The sequence below is a fragment of the Sinocyclocheilus anshuiensis genome, unplaced genomic scaffold, assembly GCF_001515605.1.
Source record: "Sinocyclocheilus anshuiensis isolate Anshui unplaced genomic scaffold, SAMN03320099.WGS_v1.1 scaffold280, whole genome shotgun sequence".
NCBI classification, from domain to species: Eukaryota; Metazoa; Chordata; class Actinopteri; order Cypriniformes; family Cyprinidae; genus Sinocyclocheilus; species Sinocyclocheilus anshuiensis.
The window spans coordinates 744,706-764,727 of NW_015558575.1; the positions used below are offsets into that span (position 1 = coordinate 744,706).

Genomic DNA, 20,022 nt, shown 5'->3' on the forward strand with positions numbered 1-20,022 from the left:
TACCATACACATCGTACACACAGTTTATATCTGAACTATACACTTTTATCCCAGTACTTCTGTGATTTGAATGTTTGTAACAGAAATAATGATACTCTGTGGCTGATAAGACTGTGAAGCTGTTTCGTTCATGACAGACAGCTGCTCTCTTTAGGTCAATGGCAGCGCGAACGTGGATTTAAATGTTCAAATCACACTGGTGTGATCATACGCTGCACGGACGAACCACGTGATCATGACATTGATCTCGCACGTCAAAGTTTGAGGAATGAAACAGACGAATCATAATTTAGGAACAGAATCATGTTGGTGTTTGAATCACGTTCGCGATCTTTAACGACCTATTAAATTAAAGTGCTTTGTCATGTTGGTGGTGACACCTCTCTTGCAACATGTTTAGCTATCACAGATATTATACTTAGCTTTTCTGTTTTCTGATCGCAAATGTAGCCAAACTTTGGAGCATTTAGATTAGTGAGCAAGGTCCTGGCAGATCGCTAGGTCCAATTCTCACAGATAAAGAAAAAAAGCGCATAGGAATCGATAGGCGGAATCGAAATTTTTATTTGATAAGTGTCCGATTCCTCACCTTAAGTATCTGATTCTGGAATCGGAATTGATTTACAATGAAGTACAATGAGTGCAGAAAGATTTAGCAAATGCATTTATTAAAATTTGAGGTCTGCAAAATAGAGGATATTACAGATTAATTGGCCAATAGTTTTAAAAAAAAAATAGTTTTTTTTTATTTGTGTATATATATATATTTTTGAAAACTATCCACTCAATGTAAAATAGTGTTGAACCTTATTACAAAATTAACAATAATGCATTAACCATGGAATTGTTTTGTAATTATTAAATAAAACAAATGAAAATAAAAAATAAATACAAATAGCTATGCTTCATTGCTACAGACAAAGAACATTTTTATTATTTTTATGTTTATTTGAAAATAGTAATATTGTGAAATTTTATTACAATTTAAAAACTATTTTCTATTTCAAATACCAAGAAAACCAAGAGTCTAGTGATGTCTATGGGTCGAAGACTCGCTGCTGTGATTGCATGCAAGGGATTCACAACTAAATATTAGCTTTTAAACTTTTACATTTGCTTCAAGTTCAGTTGTCCCAATACTTATTCTCACATCAGATTGGGGAATGAAACTCTAAAAGTGCTGTCCTTTTTATTTGGTAAAAAATTTATGTTGAAATAGCTACAAAAAATTGACATTCTGTAATTTTGTCTCATATTCATCTTTTAATCATATTTGCAGATGTCTTGACTCCACAGCAGACAAAGCAATTTTGTCATCACACAGTCAACGTGTTATCATTTACAATAAAAAATAAATAAATAAATTAGTTTTCCAAAATTCCACAATACTGCGCAATATTACGCGGATGCTGAAAATTGTTGAATAAAGTAGTTTTCTTTGATACATTTGCTTCAAGTTCAACTGTCCACATACTTATGCTCACATCAGTCTGGGGAATGAAACTCAGAAAGTGCTGTTCTTCTTAGTTGATAAAACATCCGTGTTGAATCACCCAATAATAAAATGTGACATTCTGTAGTTTTGTCTAATATTCATCTTTAAATCAAATTTACAGATTTCTTGACTCCACAGCAAACAGCACAATTTTGCCTTTACTGTTCCAACACTTATGGAGGGCACAGGTCACAGACTGCGTTTAAGTGACGCTGAATTTATTTGCTTCAAGAGACGTGACTAATGAACACACGCCAGCAGTCCCAATACAGGTCCAGCAGGAGACCGAGGAGATTGTGAAATCGATGCTCAGAGAAGAACAGATACAGACAGACAAACAGATGTTAATCTTACCCCGAGTTCAGTGGAGAGCATCAGGGTTTTGCCTTTGGCAGTGAGATCTTTATAGAGTGCTTCAATTTCTGACTGATACTGCTGCGTCCTCTCATCTGTGGTCTGAGTCTCTACTGAAAACAGCATGTTCCCCACTCTAACACACAAACAACAAAAAAAACATTAGCATAAGACACAAAATAAGGCTCGAAACTATAATCAAGTAATCGAAAAAAAACTTGTTGGAACGTTTCAGTTGCATTGCTGTCTATACAGGATCAGAAAGCTCTCGGATTTCATCAAAAATATCTTAATTTGTGTTCCGAAGATGAACTTCTTATGATGATGATGAAGGTCTTATGGGTTTGGAACGACACGAGGGTGAGGGTGCTAATTACTTATAAAGCCCTGAATGGTTTAGCTCCTCAGTACTTGAGCGAGCTCATATTGCATTATAGTCCTTCACGTCTGCTGCGATCTCAAAACTCTGGCCATTTGATAATACCTAGAATATCAAAATCAACTGCGGGCGGCAGATTCCTATTTAGCGCCCAAACTCTGGAAAAATGACTCTGTTATTGTCTACTTGCATCATTGACAAACTATTTTCCTGTTTGACTCTGTAAAGCTGCTTTGACACAACCAGTATTGTATAAAGCGCTTTTAATGTCATGTTAGCTAACAGTTGTTGTATTGTGTGAGTTGAGCAAAATTATCTGCTGAAGTCTGTTGCAGATAGAGATATTCATTTATACTATGGCTACGGTTGCAGACGCACAATTAACTTGCTCTTGAGATTTATGGACCTGCTATGGCTGTTCCAATATGGCAGACGGCTTACAGCAGCCCATAGAAAGGCATCTACAGTATATATACAGTATCTCACAGAAGTGAGTACACCCCTCCCATTTTTGTAAATATAACAACACAAAATCATTAGCATAAGACACACAATAAGGCCCGGAACTCTAATCATGTAATCAAAAAAAAAAAAAAACTCGCTAAGCAGCCTTTACACATTGTTTGCGTTATGAAACGTGTAAGAACTAAAATGGTACAACTGACTACTTTATTACTTAAGCTGCTTAGTTTATGTAAATTCAAAAATGTTAGTTTCAATATTTCTTTAGATTTAGAGATGGAACTGCCCTGAGAGGGTTTTAGCATGATGTAACACATTCACATTCACTGTAAAAAAAAAATGACTGCTGCGATAATTTATCACAACTTAAAAGAACAAGTAATAACGTGTTGTTTCAACTTAAAGTAAATGTTCGAGCTTGACTTAAAATTATAGTTTAGTTAACAGTTTATTTTTTTGTTAAGTTGGATATTTTATGGAAGCCTGTTTCCACTACTGAATAAAAAAAATTTATAAAAAGGTAATTGCGACTTTTTATCTTACAATTTTGACATATAACCCGCAATTCGTGAGGGGTGTACTCACTTCTGTGAGATACTGTATATGTGTAATTTTTGTGCATATTTTTTTGCCATTTCACCACCACTTTGGCAATCAAAACACTGCCTGTGAAATAAAATCGACAATGCATTTCAATTTATTGGTATTTGTAAATCATTAAGCAACTGGTTAGTTTGATTTACAGCATTTCCATGAAAAACCTCAAACTGCCCTGTTCAATGAATTGGTTCAAAACTCAATTCAATGAATTGTTGGGGTCTTTACTTAAAAAAAGTTCACAGAAGCCTCTGCAAGGCTTCTTTTATATATATATATATTTGTACAGGAACAATTGAGTAAGTAAATTATATAACATATTACCATCTATCATTATAGTGGTGCATGGAGCATGCTTGCGTGTGTTCATTTAGAGAAAAACAGATAGATATCATGAAACACATACAGCTATATAGATAATAACCAGGCACACAAACCTCTCATAATTGTGTGCGATTAAGCGTGTCTGAAAAACAGAATCTTTATGCAATCTGTTCTCTAAAGCACCAAATTAATCATCATATTAATCAGCAGAAGGCCTTTCACACACCTGCATATGGAAGCTGTGAGAATGAAAAACATGGCCTGCTTCATCCCATACACTGAAAATACACCGAAGAACATGAACTGTGAAGGCACAATATTTCAGAATAGTTCAGTTCTCACCGATCTCCGGTGATGGTGATGGTGAATCCGTCGTATTCTTTCCCAGGATCCTTCAGACTGGGCACTTTAGAATTGACTGTGAAGCCGTCTCTGGTTTGAAAGATTTAAAAATTTATAATGTAATTATTTATACAGTTTAACACACTTTTGTTTATTGTTTCTGAAAGAAGTTTCTTATCCTTATACCAAGGCTGCATTTATTTGATTAATTTACAGTAAAAAGTGTAATATTTTGAAATATGATTACAATTTAAAAGAAGTGTTTTCTATTTTCATACATTTTAAAATGTCATTTATTCCTGTGATGCAAAACTGAATTTTCAGCATCATTACTCCAGTCTTCAGTGTCACAGAACTGTGAAGGCACAATATTTCAGAATAGTTCAGTTCTCACCGATCTCCGGTGATGGTGATGGTGAATCCGTCGTATTCTTTCCCAGGATCCTTCAGACTGGGCACTTTAGAATTGACTGTGAAGCCGTCTCTGGTTTTACTGTTGAACTGCTTCAGATATACAAACACACACAGAAGCACATCAGAGAAACATTCTGTCTTTCTTCATGCGCTTTATGAGAACATGCATATGTTTTTAAATAAATATGTCTATTATTAAACACGAATGCAAGTGTCAAATGCCAAGGCATAATTATGAGCCGGCAAATAAAACGATTAGCATTCATTGCACATGTGTTTACAAAGATCATTTTGATTATCACATGAAATATACAGTATGATTGGTGTACAAGAAAGGGAGATCAAAATAAAATTAGGGCTGCACGATAAATCGCATGCGATATTTAACGTGCAAATGAACAAACTAAGTTTTCAATTGAACGGGTGAAGTGTTTGAATGTACAGGATATAAAATAAAATGTACACTACAGTTCAAAACTTTGAGAACAGTAAGATTTTTTGACGTTTTTGAAGGAAGTCTCTTTTGCTCATCAAGTATGCATTTATTTGATCAAAAATACAGTAAAAACAGTAACATTCTGAAATATGATTACAATGTAAAATAATTGTTTTTAATTTTAATATATTTTCAAATGTAATGTATTCCTGTGATGGTATTTTCAGCATCATTACTCTAGTCTTCAGTGTCACATGATCCTTCAGAAATCATTTTTGCTTAAATGTTTCGTAAAAACGGTGATACAATACCATTCAAAAGCTTTAAAAAAAAAAACAGCAAGGACACATTAAATAGATAAAAAATGACAGTAAATACATTAATAATGCTACAAACGATTTATATTTCAAATAAATGTGACCCTGGACCACAAAACCAGTCTTAAGGGTCAATTTTTTGAAATTGAGATTTATACATCTGATAAATAAGCTTTCCATTGATGTATGGTTTGTTAGGATAGGACAATATTTGGCCGAGATACAACTATTTGAAAATCTGGAATCTGAGGGTGCAAAAAAATCTAAATACTGAGAAAATCATCTTTAAAGTTGTCCAAATGAAGTTCTTAGCAATGCATATTACTAATCAAAAATTAAGTTTTAACATATTTTCGGTAGGAAATTGACAAAATATCTTCATGGAACATGATCTTTACTTAATATCCTAATGATTTTTGGCATAAAAGAAAAATCGGTAATTTTGACCCATACAATGTATTTTTGGCTATAGCTACAAATATACCCCAGCGACTTAAGACTGGTTTTGTGGTCCAGGGTCACAAATGCCTATCGTGGTTTTCATACAAATATTATGTAGCAAAAACAGTTTTCAACATTGATAATAATAGTATATGTTTCTTGAGCACTAATAATTCTTGCACTAATATTTTTTTAGATTCTTATAGCCAAAAAACAAAAACAAAAGAAAACTGAATTTATCTCAGACATTAATCGCTGGTCAACTTTTAGGGTGAGAAAGACGCTTCTAGACCTAGAAACAGTTGCTGAGCTTGTCCAACCAGAAAGATTAGTTTCATTTCGTTCAGCACACAAATGATCCGGTTAATGATTAATAAAGATAATAATTAAATGATTAAAAATACTGATTGTCATGTTTAACACTCATGCTACCTTCATGATGGGCAGCAGATCCTCCACTTTATTCACATTTTCCAGAGCCTGCTTTACGTCCTGAAGCCCCCGTGGGTTATACGCCCTGACGGAGAGAACACACACGCAGGAAAATATAGTGTATTCATAAATTTGAGTGAATGCATGTATGAAAAAAATAAGGTGTTTGAAGAAAATAATGAATGAACAAACTAAGTTTTCAATTGAACGGGTGAAGTGTTTGAATGTACAGGATATAAAATAAAATGTACACTACAGTTCAAAACTTTGAGAACAGTAAGATTTTTTGACGTTTTTGAAGGAAGTCTCTTTTGCTCATCAAGTATGCATTTATTTGATCAAAAATACAGTAAAAACAGTAACATTCTGAAATATGATTACAATGTAAAATAATTGTTTTTAATTTTAATATATTTTCAAATGTAATGTATTCCTGTGATGGTATTTTCAGCATCATTACTCTAGTCTTCAGTGTCACATGATCCTTCAGAAATCATTCTAATATGCTGATTTGCTGCTCAAGAAACATTTATTATTATCAGTGTTGAAAATGTTCCGTTTAATAATTTTGTGCATACATGAAGAGAGCTGTGAATTAATGAGGTGTGTGTTATTTAATTATTTTATTAAAAACTAATAAATCAAATGTGAAGCTTGTCAGTATAATATTTAAAAAAAAATATTAAAATCACACACACAAACACACAAAAGAGACTCACCCATGATAAACCAGTATTCTTTCCTTTACGAAGCCGAGAATACTTCTGAAATACTCCAGATATCTGATATTAATGATCTGCCCTCTGAGAAATAACAGAAAACCCATTAAAACGCTAGAAAACAGACACGGCAACAGAGTTTTAGGCCTGTTTCACACCACAAGCATGAGCAGCGCATATTATAGTTTCAAAGCAGCTTTACAGAAAATGCTTACCTCAATGTTTCAATGAGAAAGGACAGGAAGTAAAACGATTCGCACTCTGCTAACGCTCGAAGTGTGAAATTGGCTGTATCTTCTCTGTACAGAATCGTCATTAATGATACCAATGTTGGTATAGACAATATCAGTAATATCTAATATCAGTATGGTATTAAGGCTTCTCTGTACTATTAAAGTATTTTTCAAAATTGCAAGTTTCACCATGCTTGTTTGTAGGGCTGCACAAGGTGGTCAACATTTTGGGATTATACATCAATATGGCTATGTCTATTCTCTTTATTATTGGTGTTTTTATTACCTTAAAGGTCACATATTTTACACCTTTCTGGAGATTTATTTTAGGTTTTGATGTCCTTAAGAATATATATTTGCGGTATAAGTACCAAAAACCATCTCAATATATTTTTACAGCTCCTTTCTCAGGAGCTCTGCTGAGAACAGGTCGATTTTGGCCTGTCTAATTAATATTCATGAGCCTCTCTTCTGATTGGCCTGTTGTGTTCTGAGTGACGCACGGCCAGGCCAACCACAGTTAAGTAGGGTCAGCCGACGTCACAGCGCTAGCTGGAGGCAGCAAAACAAAGGGGAAACTAGAGGCGGCCCATACTGTGGACTGACTGTTTTGAAACTTATATAGTAGTTACATAGCACATAGACCTCAGTTTTTCAGTTTTGACAATATGGGACCTTTAAATTATATGTATGTCTGCACTATGTTTGTACTTTCTGCACTGGAAGCTCCTGGCACCAAGACGATTTCCTTGTGTGGCAATAAAGCTCTTTCTGATTCTGATTCTGATAAAACAACAGCAATAATAATAATAATAATAATTATCATTATTATTACTACTACGAAATTACTATTGTGATATTTCACTGTAAAATAAAATATATATTCAAATATAATAAAATATGATTATTTTAAATTACAACTGTAACATTATTTTGATGGAAAACCAGCCTTTAAAGCTTCTATTTTTTCCCCAAATGCATGTAAACGGAACCAAACTGGAGTTGGGGTGGATTAGCATTTACTGTGAACCGAGCCAATCTGTGCATATACTTATTATATTAAATCAGAGCATTTGTGATTTGATAATCACACTGAGCCAAATTGCAATTTTGTACTACGGATCAAACAAAATTTACTGCAAGCTCTTAAACTCGGGTGGATTCTAATTGGCTTTCAATTTTTCATCATCAGCAGAAGAAAAAAAAAAAGAAGTGTTGTAAAAGTGATTTCAACAATACTGTTCTTCGTGTCGTTTTCAATACAGTTGTGGTGTGGAGACTTTAGATCATTATTAAAACGTCATGGTTATAGTTATCATCAACCCTTAAAAGTCAAAAAGTTCTTAAGCGATTAGGACTGGCAACTTTACAGAGCAAATGACTCTGTACATTGAGGGCAGATACAGCACCTGATGAGGTTAATGTGGTTGTTAAATCCTCTGCTAAGACTCCTGGCAGGCATCTGATCCAACCACAGCACAGGCTGGTCTGGATCTGCAATCCTGCTCACACCCGTAAACACATACCCCCACACACACACACACACACACACACACACACAAAACAGCAAAGATCAGTCATCAAGCCTTGGTAACACCCTCCACAGAGCCGTGAGAAGAGCTCAGGAACGATGGCTGGAATCTGACCTTCTCCATTTCACTGCGATGTCAAACATGTCTCTCCACTGCAGCTGTCTGGTCTTTCCGTTGACTCGAACCTTCGAGTTACTCCAGGTGCGCTGCATGGCCTGCATCACCTCTATGGTGGCCAAACCCATCGCTACACAAAACACACAATAAAAACACAAGACAACATTAAAAATGCAATTCAAAAATGTGGTGACTTGAATGCACCTCTTCTACGATGAATATGCTTTTTATTTTTGAATTACAACTCATTTAGATTTCTTTAAATCTTTTTGGAAACAAAGTCAAAAATGGAACTGTTTTGATATAATAATGAAAAAAAGTCCTCATAAAAAATGTAATTTAAATGAAAAAATGAAAACCATATTAAGAAGTTTGGCATTCGACTTTATTATTATTATTTCAAAGAAAAAAAAAGTAAATAAAACTGAATAAAAAATTATTAAAACCACTGCTTATTACTTAAATAAAATCAAAGTTATCTAGTGCTATCAACAAACACTTGTGGTCTAATCTACATGCAGAAAAAAAACAACATAAAACAGGAAATGGTACCATAGTTTGAGGAGCCTCATGTAGACCCTCATGACTGTGTGTCAATATATAACTATTTTTTAATTATTATTATTTTACCTTTTGATGACAAGACAATGTTAATGACAATGATAGTTCAGGTTACAAAAAATATCATGTGGTGCAACTCCTAAAGATTTAGTGATATTTATCAATTATTACACGGCTCTGTGGAATACTTGATTCTGATTGGTCAGTCGCGACATTCCGAGGTCTGTTATCCCTCGATAACAAGCTGATAACACAGGCTCATCCGGGTAACCGAAGTCGGCACTATACTCTTGCCAGGAACTGTTTTTTCTTGGTGAAAGCTTTGCGTTTGGTTCGCTAATAAAATATTAAAACTCGATTCAATATTATGTGTACAGTTATTTAATTATGTCATCCTGGTATCGCGGACTCGCTCTCTCGTTTAATACAAACGCAGCTGCTGCCATTTTGCCACGATTGTTTTGTACATTGTAATGGATTATAAGATAACTAACACACTGGTAAGATTTTAAAACAAGTTTTGTCTTAAATCAATATCTTTTTATCGCCATGATTATTTGTGTGGTGAAATGTTGTGTAATAAGTGGTAAGACTGCACTGTTTCCCTTAAATGGAAAGAAAGAAAGAAAGAAAGAAAGAAAGAAAGAAAGAAAGGAAGGAAGGAAACCTGGAAAATTATATTTAAAAACTAATAATTGTTTAAGCATTCAAGGTGCAAAGAAAATATGTTATCAATTTTTATGTGAAGGCTGCACCACATGATTTAATATTTTTTCCTTATTTAGTACTTTATTTTTAAACTTTTCATTAAATACCTGTATCACTTAATTATTTAGTGATTTTAAAGAGCTCTGATCTAAAGAAAAAAAATTTAACATTAAAAATTATACTAAAAAACTTGCGTAAAATAATGATTGTGTACACTAATATGTATTCAAGTGTGAGTGTGTGGGGTTTTTTTTGCACCACATGATATTTGATATATAGAGGGGTGCACAAGTTTTTCAGTCTGGTTCTCATGAGAGCACCTGGAGATTTTGTTTTGGTACTCGCACTGCACATAGTGTGACTCATTAAATATAACTATAACAATAAAATGACTATTAATAGTGATAATAGTATTATTGCATTTATTTATTTTGTATTTTGATAAAATAATCAGTGTGATACTACTATTATACTTAAAAATAAATTAAGTGTAAAATAAAAATAGTTATTTTATAGTACACTTAAAAATACAATGTTAATATTCACTTTTTTTTTATGAATTTTCATCATTTTCAAAACTAAAATCAGCAAGGTTTTATTTTGGCAGGTTGCCAGCAAGTAAGTATATGCACTACCAGGTTTAGCGCTGCCGAGTGAAGCGGTCTGAACATATAAAAATACAGTTATTTTATAGTACACTTAAAAATACAATGTTAATATTCACTTTTTTTTAATGAATTTTCATCATTTTCAAAACTAAAATCAGCAAGGTTTTATTTTGGCAGGTTGCCAGCAAGTAAGTATATGCACTACCAGGTTTAGCGCTGCTGAGTGAAGCGGTCTGAACATATTTATACATTGCATTTTTTTATTTTGGTCGCGCATGTGCACCTGCGTACCACTTATGTGCACCCAAAATGGTATGATTGTATTATTTGGTGCTTCTAAAGAGCTCTGACCTCTGTGTATTCTGAGGTTTGGTAAGAAGCCTAATGTGTCGTACTGCATCAGTGCACCGAGGTGATCCGCTGTACAGATCAGCTTCTGCACTTCAGCAGAGTAACTGTCAAAGTTCTGAGGTAGAACATCTCTACAAGGAGGGAATAAAAAAAGTTACAACATGCAAAAACAAGCTGATATCTGATTATTCATACATAGAAATTTGATTCAAATGTGCCTATGATGCCAAAAACACAAAAGACTCATTGTGCATCTAAACTCACTTAATATGAGGCTGAAGTCCAGGCTGTTCTTCATAGTCCTCAATGAGGAAGGGAAGATTTTTGGCCCAGTGGTTCTTAAAGTTTCCAGGCAAATCCTGATCAACGTTATACTCCGCAACAGGTACATCCAGATGAGAGTGTAAATAACGGGAGTATTCTATCACATTAAATCAGAAAGAAAAACAGAGCATATTTCAACTCCAAATCATTGATCTAAAACATTCAGGGGTCAAGGAGGTAAATCAATTTGATTAATTATGAGTATATTTTTTATGTAATATGATTACTATACTATATATACACAACACAAGTGTTCAAAAGTTTGGGGTCAGTAAGATTTTTTTTTTTCTGTTTGTTAAAAAAAAAAAAATTTTTCAAGTAAATGCTATTCTTTTGAACATCAAGAATGGGAAAAAAAATCGTCAAGGAATCCTGGAAAAAAAATATCATGGTTTCCACGAAAATATGAAGCAGCACAACTGTTTTCAATACAGATAATAAGAAATGTTTCTTGAGCATCAATGCAGCATATTAGAATGATTTCTGAAGGATCATGTGACACTGAAGTGATTTATTTATTTAAATAAATAAATAAATGGGAAATTGTAATAATATTTCACAACATTACATTTGTATTAATTTTGCAAAAAAAAAATGTTTTTTCTAAAAGTAAAAAAAAAAATCTAGCTACATCTTTTAGTAAATTTAAATATTTAAATATTTACACTTCCGTTACAGGGCTCAACAATAAGGATGGACCGGAACCAATGTGATTTCATTTACACTCATGGAGCAATTTTTTTCTAAACTTTCTGAAAATGCTGTTGCAAATTTTGCTGATTTATGTCACTAAGATAACAATATCTATCTGGCTAACACAGATACTGAAGCTAATGAGAACTACTGATCTGTTAAGCATTATGTAATGCTTGTTAATGACCACGTGGAAATTATTATATGGCTCTAATTTCTCACCTCTGAGATATTTGACTTTGAGATACTCGGAGCTGGCTTTCTGTCCCAAGAGAGGGTCGTTGAGCATGACTTTCGTCTGAGCTTTAATGCCCTCGTAGAACTGGCCCATGGCCACGTGACTGAGACCCTTCATGTACTGACACACTTCATTATAGGGCTCCAGCTGCAGACATCTCTGAAAGACAACATGATAAAACACTAGTGAAACAAACAACCCCAGGACAAGAGACCAAATGTGCAATCCAAGCTAGAACTGTCAACATCTGACCAGAATAACTAAAAAACATGTTCGTTTTGAGATTCAATACAAGAATTGAATAAAACGACAAGGAAAACACAATCGTGTATAAGTGACTTTAAAACAAAAAATCAATGGTATTGATATCGTAAAGAAGGACTTTGGAGTTGCACTGCTCTCCACAGGTCATCTTGACTGAAAAAAAAAAAAGTCTACTTCTACTTAGTCTACTACCCAAATAAGTGACACAGATGAATCCATTTAAACAAACAAAAATAATTTAAAGTAACAGTTCACCCAAAAATTTTACTTCTGTAGTTTACGCATCCTCATGTTGCTGCAAACCCATTAGACTTTAGTTTGGCTTCAGAAACACAAATGGACATTTTTTGCGAGAACAAACCTCATTGGTTCTTACGTGTCAAACAAGTGCTTTGAGCTTCTGTTTACCATATGCAATGCGATCTATGCATGTGGGGTAATCAATGTTTTCAAATATTCATATTAGGGTTGTGACGGTGAGGAAATTTTCCCACCGGTTAATCGACGTGTGACAACACCGGTAATACCGGTATCACCGTGGGGGCGTTGGCGTTCCCTCTTTTCCTAGCTTTTTAAATAGCTTGTAAAAGCGGCTTGCGCATTTTACTTTCACTTTCAAATAGCGGCAATTCGGCGTAAAGCAATTGTTCGTTTTTAGTTCGTTTGAATTTTCCCTCTTTTCCCTTCTCTTTTAAATAGCTTAAAAGCGCCGTGCGCATTTTACTTTCACTTTTGAATTAGCAGCAGGTCGGTGTCAATTGCTTGAATGCAACAACAAAATACAACGTCAAACTCACTTTAGCCTATATATAAAACATAGAACTTTTATTAACAAAACAAATACAAATACACCATGCTATAGGGCAGGCTATGCCTAATATAAAATAAACTAAATGATTTTTATTACTACAAAAAAATCAAAATGACGGTGGGGGTCGGTGACGCGGTGGGCAATTGACATAACCGGTGTTGCGGCTTAACACCGGTATCACCGTCAGCACCGTCTATCGCGGCAAGCCTAATTCATATGGATTACTTTTACACTGTCTTTATGAACTTTTTGAAGCATCAAAGTTTTGGTGGAATGGACATTTCGATGGAGGAACAGAAATCTCTCAGGTTTCATTAGAAATCTTCAATTGTGTTTCAAAGATGGATGAAAGCCTTGTGGGTTTTGAGTGACATAAAGGCGAGTAAATGATCACAGAAGTTTCATTTTTGGGTGAACTTTGCTTAAACTCCACTAACAGCATATACTGTCAATTACAACATAAGATCATTTTGAGTTGACCCTCACTTTGTAAAAACACTTAGTAGAAAAAAAATTAAAGTCTACCGTTCAAGGTATTCTGAAATGATTTGTGAATCTTGTATTTTTGCTAAAGCTTATGAGACCTAGGCCTGTCAAAATGGCTGAAAAACTACATTTGAATTTTGTACTTAAATATTATCAGAATTCGAATTATATTCGAATTTAAAATTCATAATTTCAGTTAGAGTGAAGAAAAGCTTTTGGCTTCTCTTCTGACGCCACAAGAGGGCGCATCAAGCAAAATATTACTAATGCACGTTTATTCAAAGCATAAGGTAACATGACTACCTGTGAAAAAAGTGCATAATGTTTAAAATAATGTTTATAAACCAATTATAATTAAGTTGCTTAAACAACTATAAACAAAACAGCATCATGTATGTATGCATAGTTTAATACAAAGGGCGGAAAGGAATGCAACGTTTTTGCATTCGAATGTGGATTTTAATTTTAAATTTGACGAATATTCGAAATTAAAAAAAATTTTGACAGCCCTAATAAGAACTGATATTAATTCTTCTGTATTCATCCTTATATTCATTTTACTGCAATGTAATATACAGTACTTCCCATTAAAACTGAATATTTTAATGTTCTTGTGGCTCAGTGGTAGAGCATTGCGTTAGCAGCGCAAAAGGTCGCGGGTTCGATTCCCAGGGAACACACATACTGGTAATAAATGTATACCCTGAATGCACTGTAAGTCGCTTTGGATAAAAGTGTCTGCTAAATGCATAAATTATTATTATAAATTATAATTTAGATAAAAGCATCTGCTAAATGCATAAATTATAAATTAATATTTACTGGGAAATAATGTACAATGGGATTCGATTTTATCTATCAAGAAATGTTTTGATTGGAACACATTGGGTTATGATATTAACATTCATTACATTAAGTAATCGGTCTGCTTCAAATCTATTTTACTTCATGTTGTTTTTAAGGATTACTACTGCCAACAAAGAGGTAAATACAACACCATTTGGGTGTTGAACGATCGATTTACCTTAAAGTTGCCTATGGCCTCCTGCAGGCTGCCGTGGTGGTACAGCATCATTCCTCTGAGCTGGAGAGACTGGATGTGGTTCTGATCCAGCAACAGAGCTTTCTGGAAGCTCTCCATAGCATTCTCAAAATCCCCCAACTCCCTGAACACACACACACACACAATTGTCTGCATAGAAACATCTGAAAAAACAGACTGTTAAAATCATTATGAGTCAGTAGCAACTCACCTGTAAGCCTGACCCAAGCTTTTATATGCATCTATGAAGTCCGACTTCAATTTGAGAGCTTCTTTAAACACCTCTATAGCCTCCTGCAAGCAGAAAACAATTTGTTAGTAGTGTAAACCCTAAGCTATGTCACTTACTGTAAATATAGACAACTGTCCAATGTAAAATGGCATCTTTTTTAAAACTTTCCGCTGTAACTTCAGTCCAGTTCTTACATCGAAACTACATAAGGTTCTTGAATCAAGGCATTCTGCACTGGCTCTCGCTTATACAAAATTACCGCATTTGAGATATAACTTTTTCTTCTTTTTTTTTTACCTTAAGGAGGCCCCTGTGGAAGAAGGTCAGCCCTTTATAGAGCATAGCAATGGGCTGGTTCTTCTTCAGCTCTAGAGACTGCTGGAAATCCTCCATGGCTGCCATATAATCCTGAAAGACAATGAGAGAAAGGAAGATATCTGTGAATATTATTAAATAATGAGTGATTAAAACTAAACCATCATTCAAAAGTTTTAAGAAATGTAAGAAATTTCCATTCATACTTCTATTCAGCAAGGATTCGTTAAATTGATTAAAAGTCACAGTAAAGATTTGTTACAAAAAAATCTTATTTTAAATCAATGCTGTTCTTTTGAACATTAAAGAATCCTGCAAATATGTATCACAGATTCCAAAGATATTAAGCAGAGCAACTGTTTCCAACACTGATGATAATAATAAATATTTATTCATTCTTCATTAATCACTCTAATTTGCTGATCTGGTAACACTGAAGACTGGAGTAATGATGCTGAAAATTCAGCTTTGCGTCACACTAATAAATTCCATTTTATAATATATTAAAATAGAAAATAGTTATTTTAAATTGTAATAACATTTCACAATATTATTGTTTTTTACTGTATTTTGATCAAATAAATGCAGCTTTGGTGAACATAAAAACATAAATTGACTGACAGGAACAGAACACAGTCAACAATTTCATTAGTCCAACAAAAGTTTTGCAACAAAACAAAATTACATGATTAATTAATACTGAAGTCTCAAAGGTATAGTAGCAACAACAGCCAGTTTGTTTCGTAGGGTCAGAAAATGGTCATGGAAAACTAATAGAGAAGTCACATTAGCGGTAAAAAAAAAAGAAAGTCCATTATGAATTATCAATAGTGTAGCGATGTATGAGGCACAGCTCACAGATGTTACTTTTCTGCATGACCAGAAAATATTTATCAGTGTGGTGAAATATTTCACCCTTATGCAATCACACGGATTCTTTTTTAAAGTACTGGATTTCACCCATGAAAAACTGCAGATCAACGGTAGAAGTGACCGCACCTTAAGTTACGACTGCTTCATAGTACAATAAATGCTTATCTCACAAGATAAAATTGATTATTCATGATATGACCCCTACAATTAAAAATTCACTATCACGCTGGAGTATCTATTATGCATCAATCAAATTACTGTTCAACTGGATAATAATAAATATCTCCAGATGTGATAAATATGAAGGTCCTGGACAGATCCAGCGCTATCTGTCCACTCAGGACATTAAATGAAGAGATCTATACATTACAATGACACTTTACCAATCTATTCAAGTCAAAATCAAAGTTTACTTGACAGATAAGATGGCTGTGTCTGTGCACCTCTGATATGAAGAGCAGTGTTCCTCTGTGTCTGTAGAGTCGGGCTGAAGGCTGCAGTTGTATGGCTTTAGTCAGGTCTGACAGAGCTTCACTGATGCGGCCCAGAGGAGACAGAATCTGAAATCACATGCTTCATCATTACCACTAAACACTTCATAAACAGTCTTAATTTGTCAATCCCTCGTTCCTCACCTCCGCCCTCTGCTCGTATACTTCTGGTCTGCTGGGCTCCAGTGCGATCACTCTGCTCAACTCATACAGAGCCAAGTCTGCATTCTTTATGTCCTTCAGAGAGCGAGAGAGTTACCTTCAATCATGTTGTATGACTACAAACGCTACAAAAATATTTAGTAGTGTTTGATAAACCAACATACACGCACTATTGTTCAAAAGTTTGGAATAATTAAGATATTTAAATGTTTTTGAAAGTCCTTTATGTTCACAAAGGCTGCATTTATCTGATTTAAAAACACAGTAAAAACTGTAATATTGTGAAATATTATATAAAATAACAAATTTTTATTTGAATACATTTTAAAATGTAATTTATTCATGTGATGCAAAGCTGAATTTTCAGCATCATTACTCCAGGTTTCAGTGTCACATGATCCTTCAGATCAACCGCATGGCAACATCCTAGCAACTGCCCTGGGTACCCTAGCAACCGCATAGCAACACCTTAGCAACCACCCGAGTACCCTAGCAACCGCATAGCAACACCCTGATCCTTCAGAAATCATTCTAACATGCTGATTTTCTTCTCAATTAATCAATTTGTGCTCAGTTATTAATAATGTTTCTTATTATTATCTATTTTGAAAACCGTTCTTACTTAAAGGGTTAGTTCACCCAAAAATGAAAATTAGGCTGCGTTTTACTCACCCCCGAGGCATCCTAGTAGGATGCCTCGGGGGTGAGTAAAAAATGTTTTCATTTTTGGGTGAACTAACCCTTTAATATGTTATGTGGAAACCATGATGCTTTTTTCAGGATTATCTTGAGGAATAGAAAGTTCAATAAACAGCATTTATTTGAACCGGAAATCTGTTGTACCATTATAAATGTTTTGTTTTTTAACCCTAAACTTCCTATCATGTGACACTGAAGACTGGAGCAATGGCTGCTGAAAATTCAGCTTTTCCATCGCAGGAAAAACCAAAATTTTAAAATGTATTAAAATATTAAACAGTTCTTGTGAACTGCAACATTATTTTATAATATTAGTGTTTTTACATTATTTTTGATCAAAAATGCAGTCTTACGAGACTTCTTTCAAAAACATTTTAAAAAAATCTTAAAGGGGTCATATGATGCGATTTCAAGTTTTCCTTTCTCTTTGGAGTGTTACAAGCTCTTGGTGCATAAAGAAGATCTGTAAAGTTTGCAAAGACTAAAGTCTCAAATCAAAAATATCTCAAAAAGATATTCTTTATAAAAGTTAAGAGTCAACCACGCCTACCTAAAACAGCTCATTCTAACACACCCCCACATGTCTACATCACTTCCAGACTTTTGACTGGCAGCGTAAAGCAAACGACTGACCTGCAGACTCTTTTTGCCGTAGGCTATTCCCCGTCCATAGATGGCACTGACCAGCTCAGGATCTCCCTGGTGATAGAGGACAGCTCTTTTGTGAAAGTGCTTAGAACAAGTTCACCATTACCACACAATCAACTAGCATTACGTTTACTTCAGTCCCAACAAAACTGACCTGTAGCAGTAAGGAGAAGTGCTTGATAGCTTCATCATAGAGGCCATTTCCAATGAGAACATAGCCAATGGCTGAAATAAACACAAAACCGTGTTAGCAGATAACATCAACCAAAGACAAGTGCAAAATACACACTTGCCAAAGTCAAAACAATGAGAAACACAGCCGACACACACCAAGCTCTTCATTGGTATTTTGGTTTTCCACAGCGAAAGGAAACCGTCGCTGTTCGACGAACAACTTTGCCTGATTCTGTGGCGACAGAAAGAGAGAAAGAAAGAAAAACACGTCAGGAAGTCTGTCAACCTTCAGCAATCAATCCAAGCCACCAGTGGTTACAACAACACTGAAGAGATCCATAATTACAGAGGACCAGCAAAACACCTTTTCTGTGCTGGATAGGAAGTGTTTTGGTTTTAGCTTGATGCTCTTCATGTGTCGTTTTACAGTGTTCTAATTTCTAAAGAGCAGGTGTTGAAGGAACCGTTCACCTGAAAATGAAAATCCTGTCATCATTTCTCTTTTCAGTTCCAAAGAAAGCAAGTTAAAACGAGAGTAAATAAATAATGACGGAATTTTCATTTTGGCCTGAACTATTCCTTTAACATTGTGTAATATGATGCAAATGCAACTCACAAGTATTTTTTCTGCATTGAGTGAAAAGATGGACTCGCAGGACGGGTTGCTCCCCTCTTCACAGTCGGGATCCTCCAACTGCAGGATAGATGACTCTGATGGACCAAAGATTTAAAAAAATGTGACTAACCAAATGACTTTGGCTTGAACTAAACGCAATTAATGTTGTTTTCACTATCATTGGTTTCTGACTGGCTTTGCTGCAGAACCCAAATCAAGTGGCGACCAGATACAGTACCAAAATCATATAATGCTTATAGAATAACAAGTTAAAACATGTTATCCTCGCTGCAAGTGAATCTGTATTAAATGTAGTGTGGATTGTTTTTACCATGCATAGTTTTGTTCATGGATTAGGGATAGTTCACCCAAAAATAAAAAATAATTGTTATCATTTACTCACCTTCCAGCACAAAAGAAGCTATAGAGAAGAATTTTGGTAACCGAACAGTTGATGGTAGCCATTGATTTCCTTAGTGTGGGGAAAAAAAACTACTATGGAAGTCAATGGCTACCGTCAACTATTCGGTTTCCATTTCTCAAAATATTTTCTTTTGTGCTCATCATGAGTTCATTAGATTCTTTCATTATGGGTTACTAGGATTGTATTTCAAGGCTCCTTTGGATCAAAACACAATCTGAAACAGAATACCAAGTCACCAGGGTAACAGCAATAGTTTGAGACACAATACCATAGTTACTTCCTACAGTTATTGTTACTATTGAAAACAGTGGACTCATGTTATTTGTGTTTTCATGGCACTCATTAAAGTTACTTCAAAGAATACCATGATCATTTCCAAACCACCATTGTAATGCCAAGCTACATCTGCTGAAAGCAATCTTGAACTCAATGACACCCAATACAAATGTTCTTGTCCTTCGTGTTGCTATGCAACATGCATGTTGTGGCATGAAGCTCACCGCAGTCCGGCGCATACTCCTCCCACTCGGCCGGAGAGCTGCAGCCGTGCTTGTGAAGGTCGCTGTTGAAAAAAGTCAACGTGGAGAAATACTCGCTGGATAAAATAGCTCCGCATAAGTACAGCAGCGACAGAGCCGCCAGGACAACACCCCCGCCAGCAGGTGCCATGTTGTGAGTGATGTAATGAGCAGGTGAGGAACGGTACAG

General features: G+C 34.8%; 1 protein-coding gene across 1 annotated transcript in view; it reads right to left on the bottom strand.

The window, feature by feature from the left end:
• LOC107679664 (tetratricopeptide repeat protein 13-like) overlaps positions 1–19,990 on the bottom strand; it is a 24,015-nt gene extending 4,025 nt beyond the window's left edge. The window contains exons 1-19 of the mRNA XM_016475281.1: positions 19,815–19,990; positions 18,891–18,985; positions 18,431–18,506; positions 18,255–18,325; positions 18,086–18,151; positions 16,736–16,828; positions 16,544–16,660; positions 15,210–15,320; positions 14,892–14,974; positions 14,663–14,804; positions 12,062–12,236; positions 11,087–11,243; positions 10,823–10,953; positions 8,592–8,724; positions 8,355–8,447; positions 6,713–6,796; positions 5,994–6,078; positions 4,348–4,457; positions 1,809–1,985 (exon numbers count right to left, since the gene is read on the bottom strand). Coding sequence (XP_016330767.1) covers positions 1,809–1,985; positions 4,348–4,457; positions 5,994–6,078; positions 6,713–6,796; positions 8,355–8,447; positions 8,592–8,724; positions 10,823–10,953; positions 11,087–11,243; positions 12,062–12,236; positions 14,663–14,804; positions 14,892–14,974; positions 15,210–15,320; positions 16,544–16,660; positions 16,736–16,828; positions 18,086–18,151; positions 18,255–18,325; positions 18,431–18,506; positions 18,891–18,985; positions 19,815–19,983 — 2,168 coding nt within the window. The 5' untranslated portion in view covers positions 19,984–19,990. The remainder of the gene's footprint in view (positions 1–1,808; positions 1,986–4,347; positions 4,458–5,993; positions 6,079–6,712; positions 6,797–8,354; positions 8,448–8,591; positions 8,725–10,822; positions 10,954–11,086; positions 11,244–12,061; positions 12,237–14,662; positions 14,805–14,891; positions 14,975–15,209; positions 15,321–16,543; positions 16,661–16,735; positions 16,829–18,085; positions 18,152–18,254; positions 18,326–18,430; positions 18,507–18,890; positions 18,986–19,814) is intronic.
• Positions 19,991–20,022: the final 32 nt, after the last annotated feature.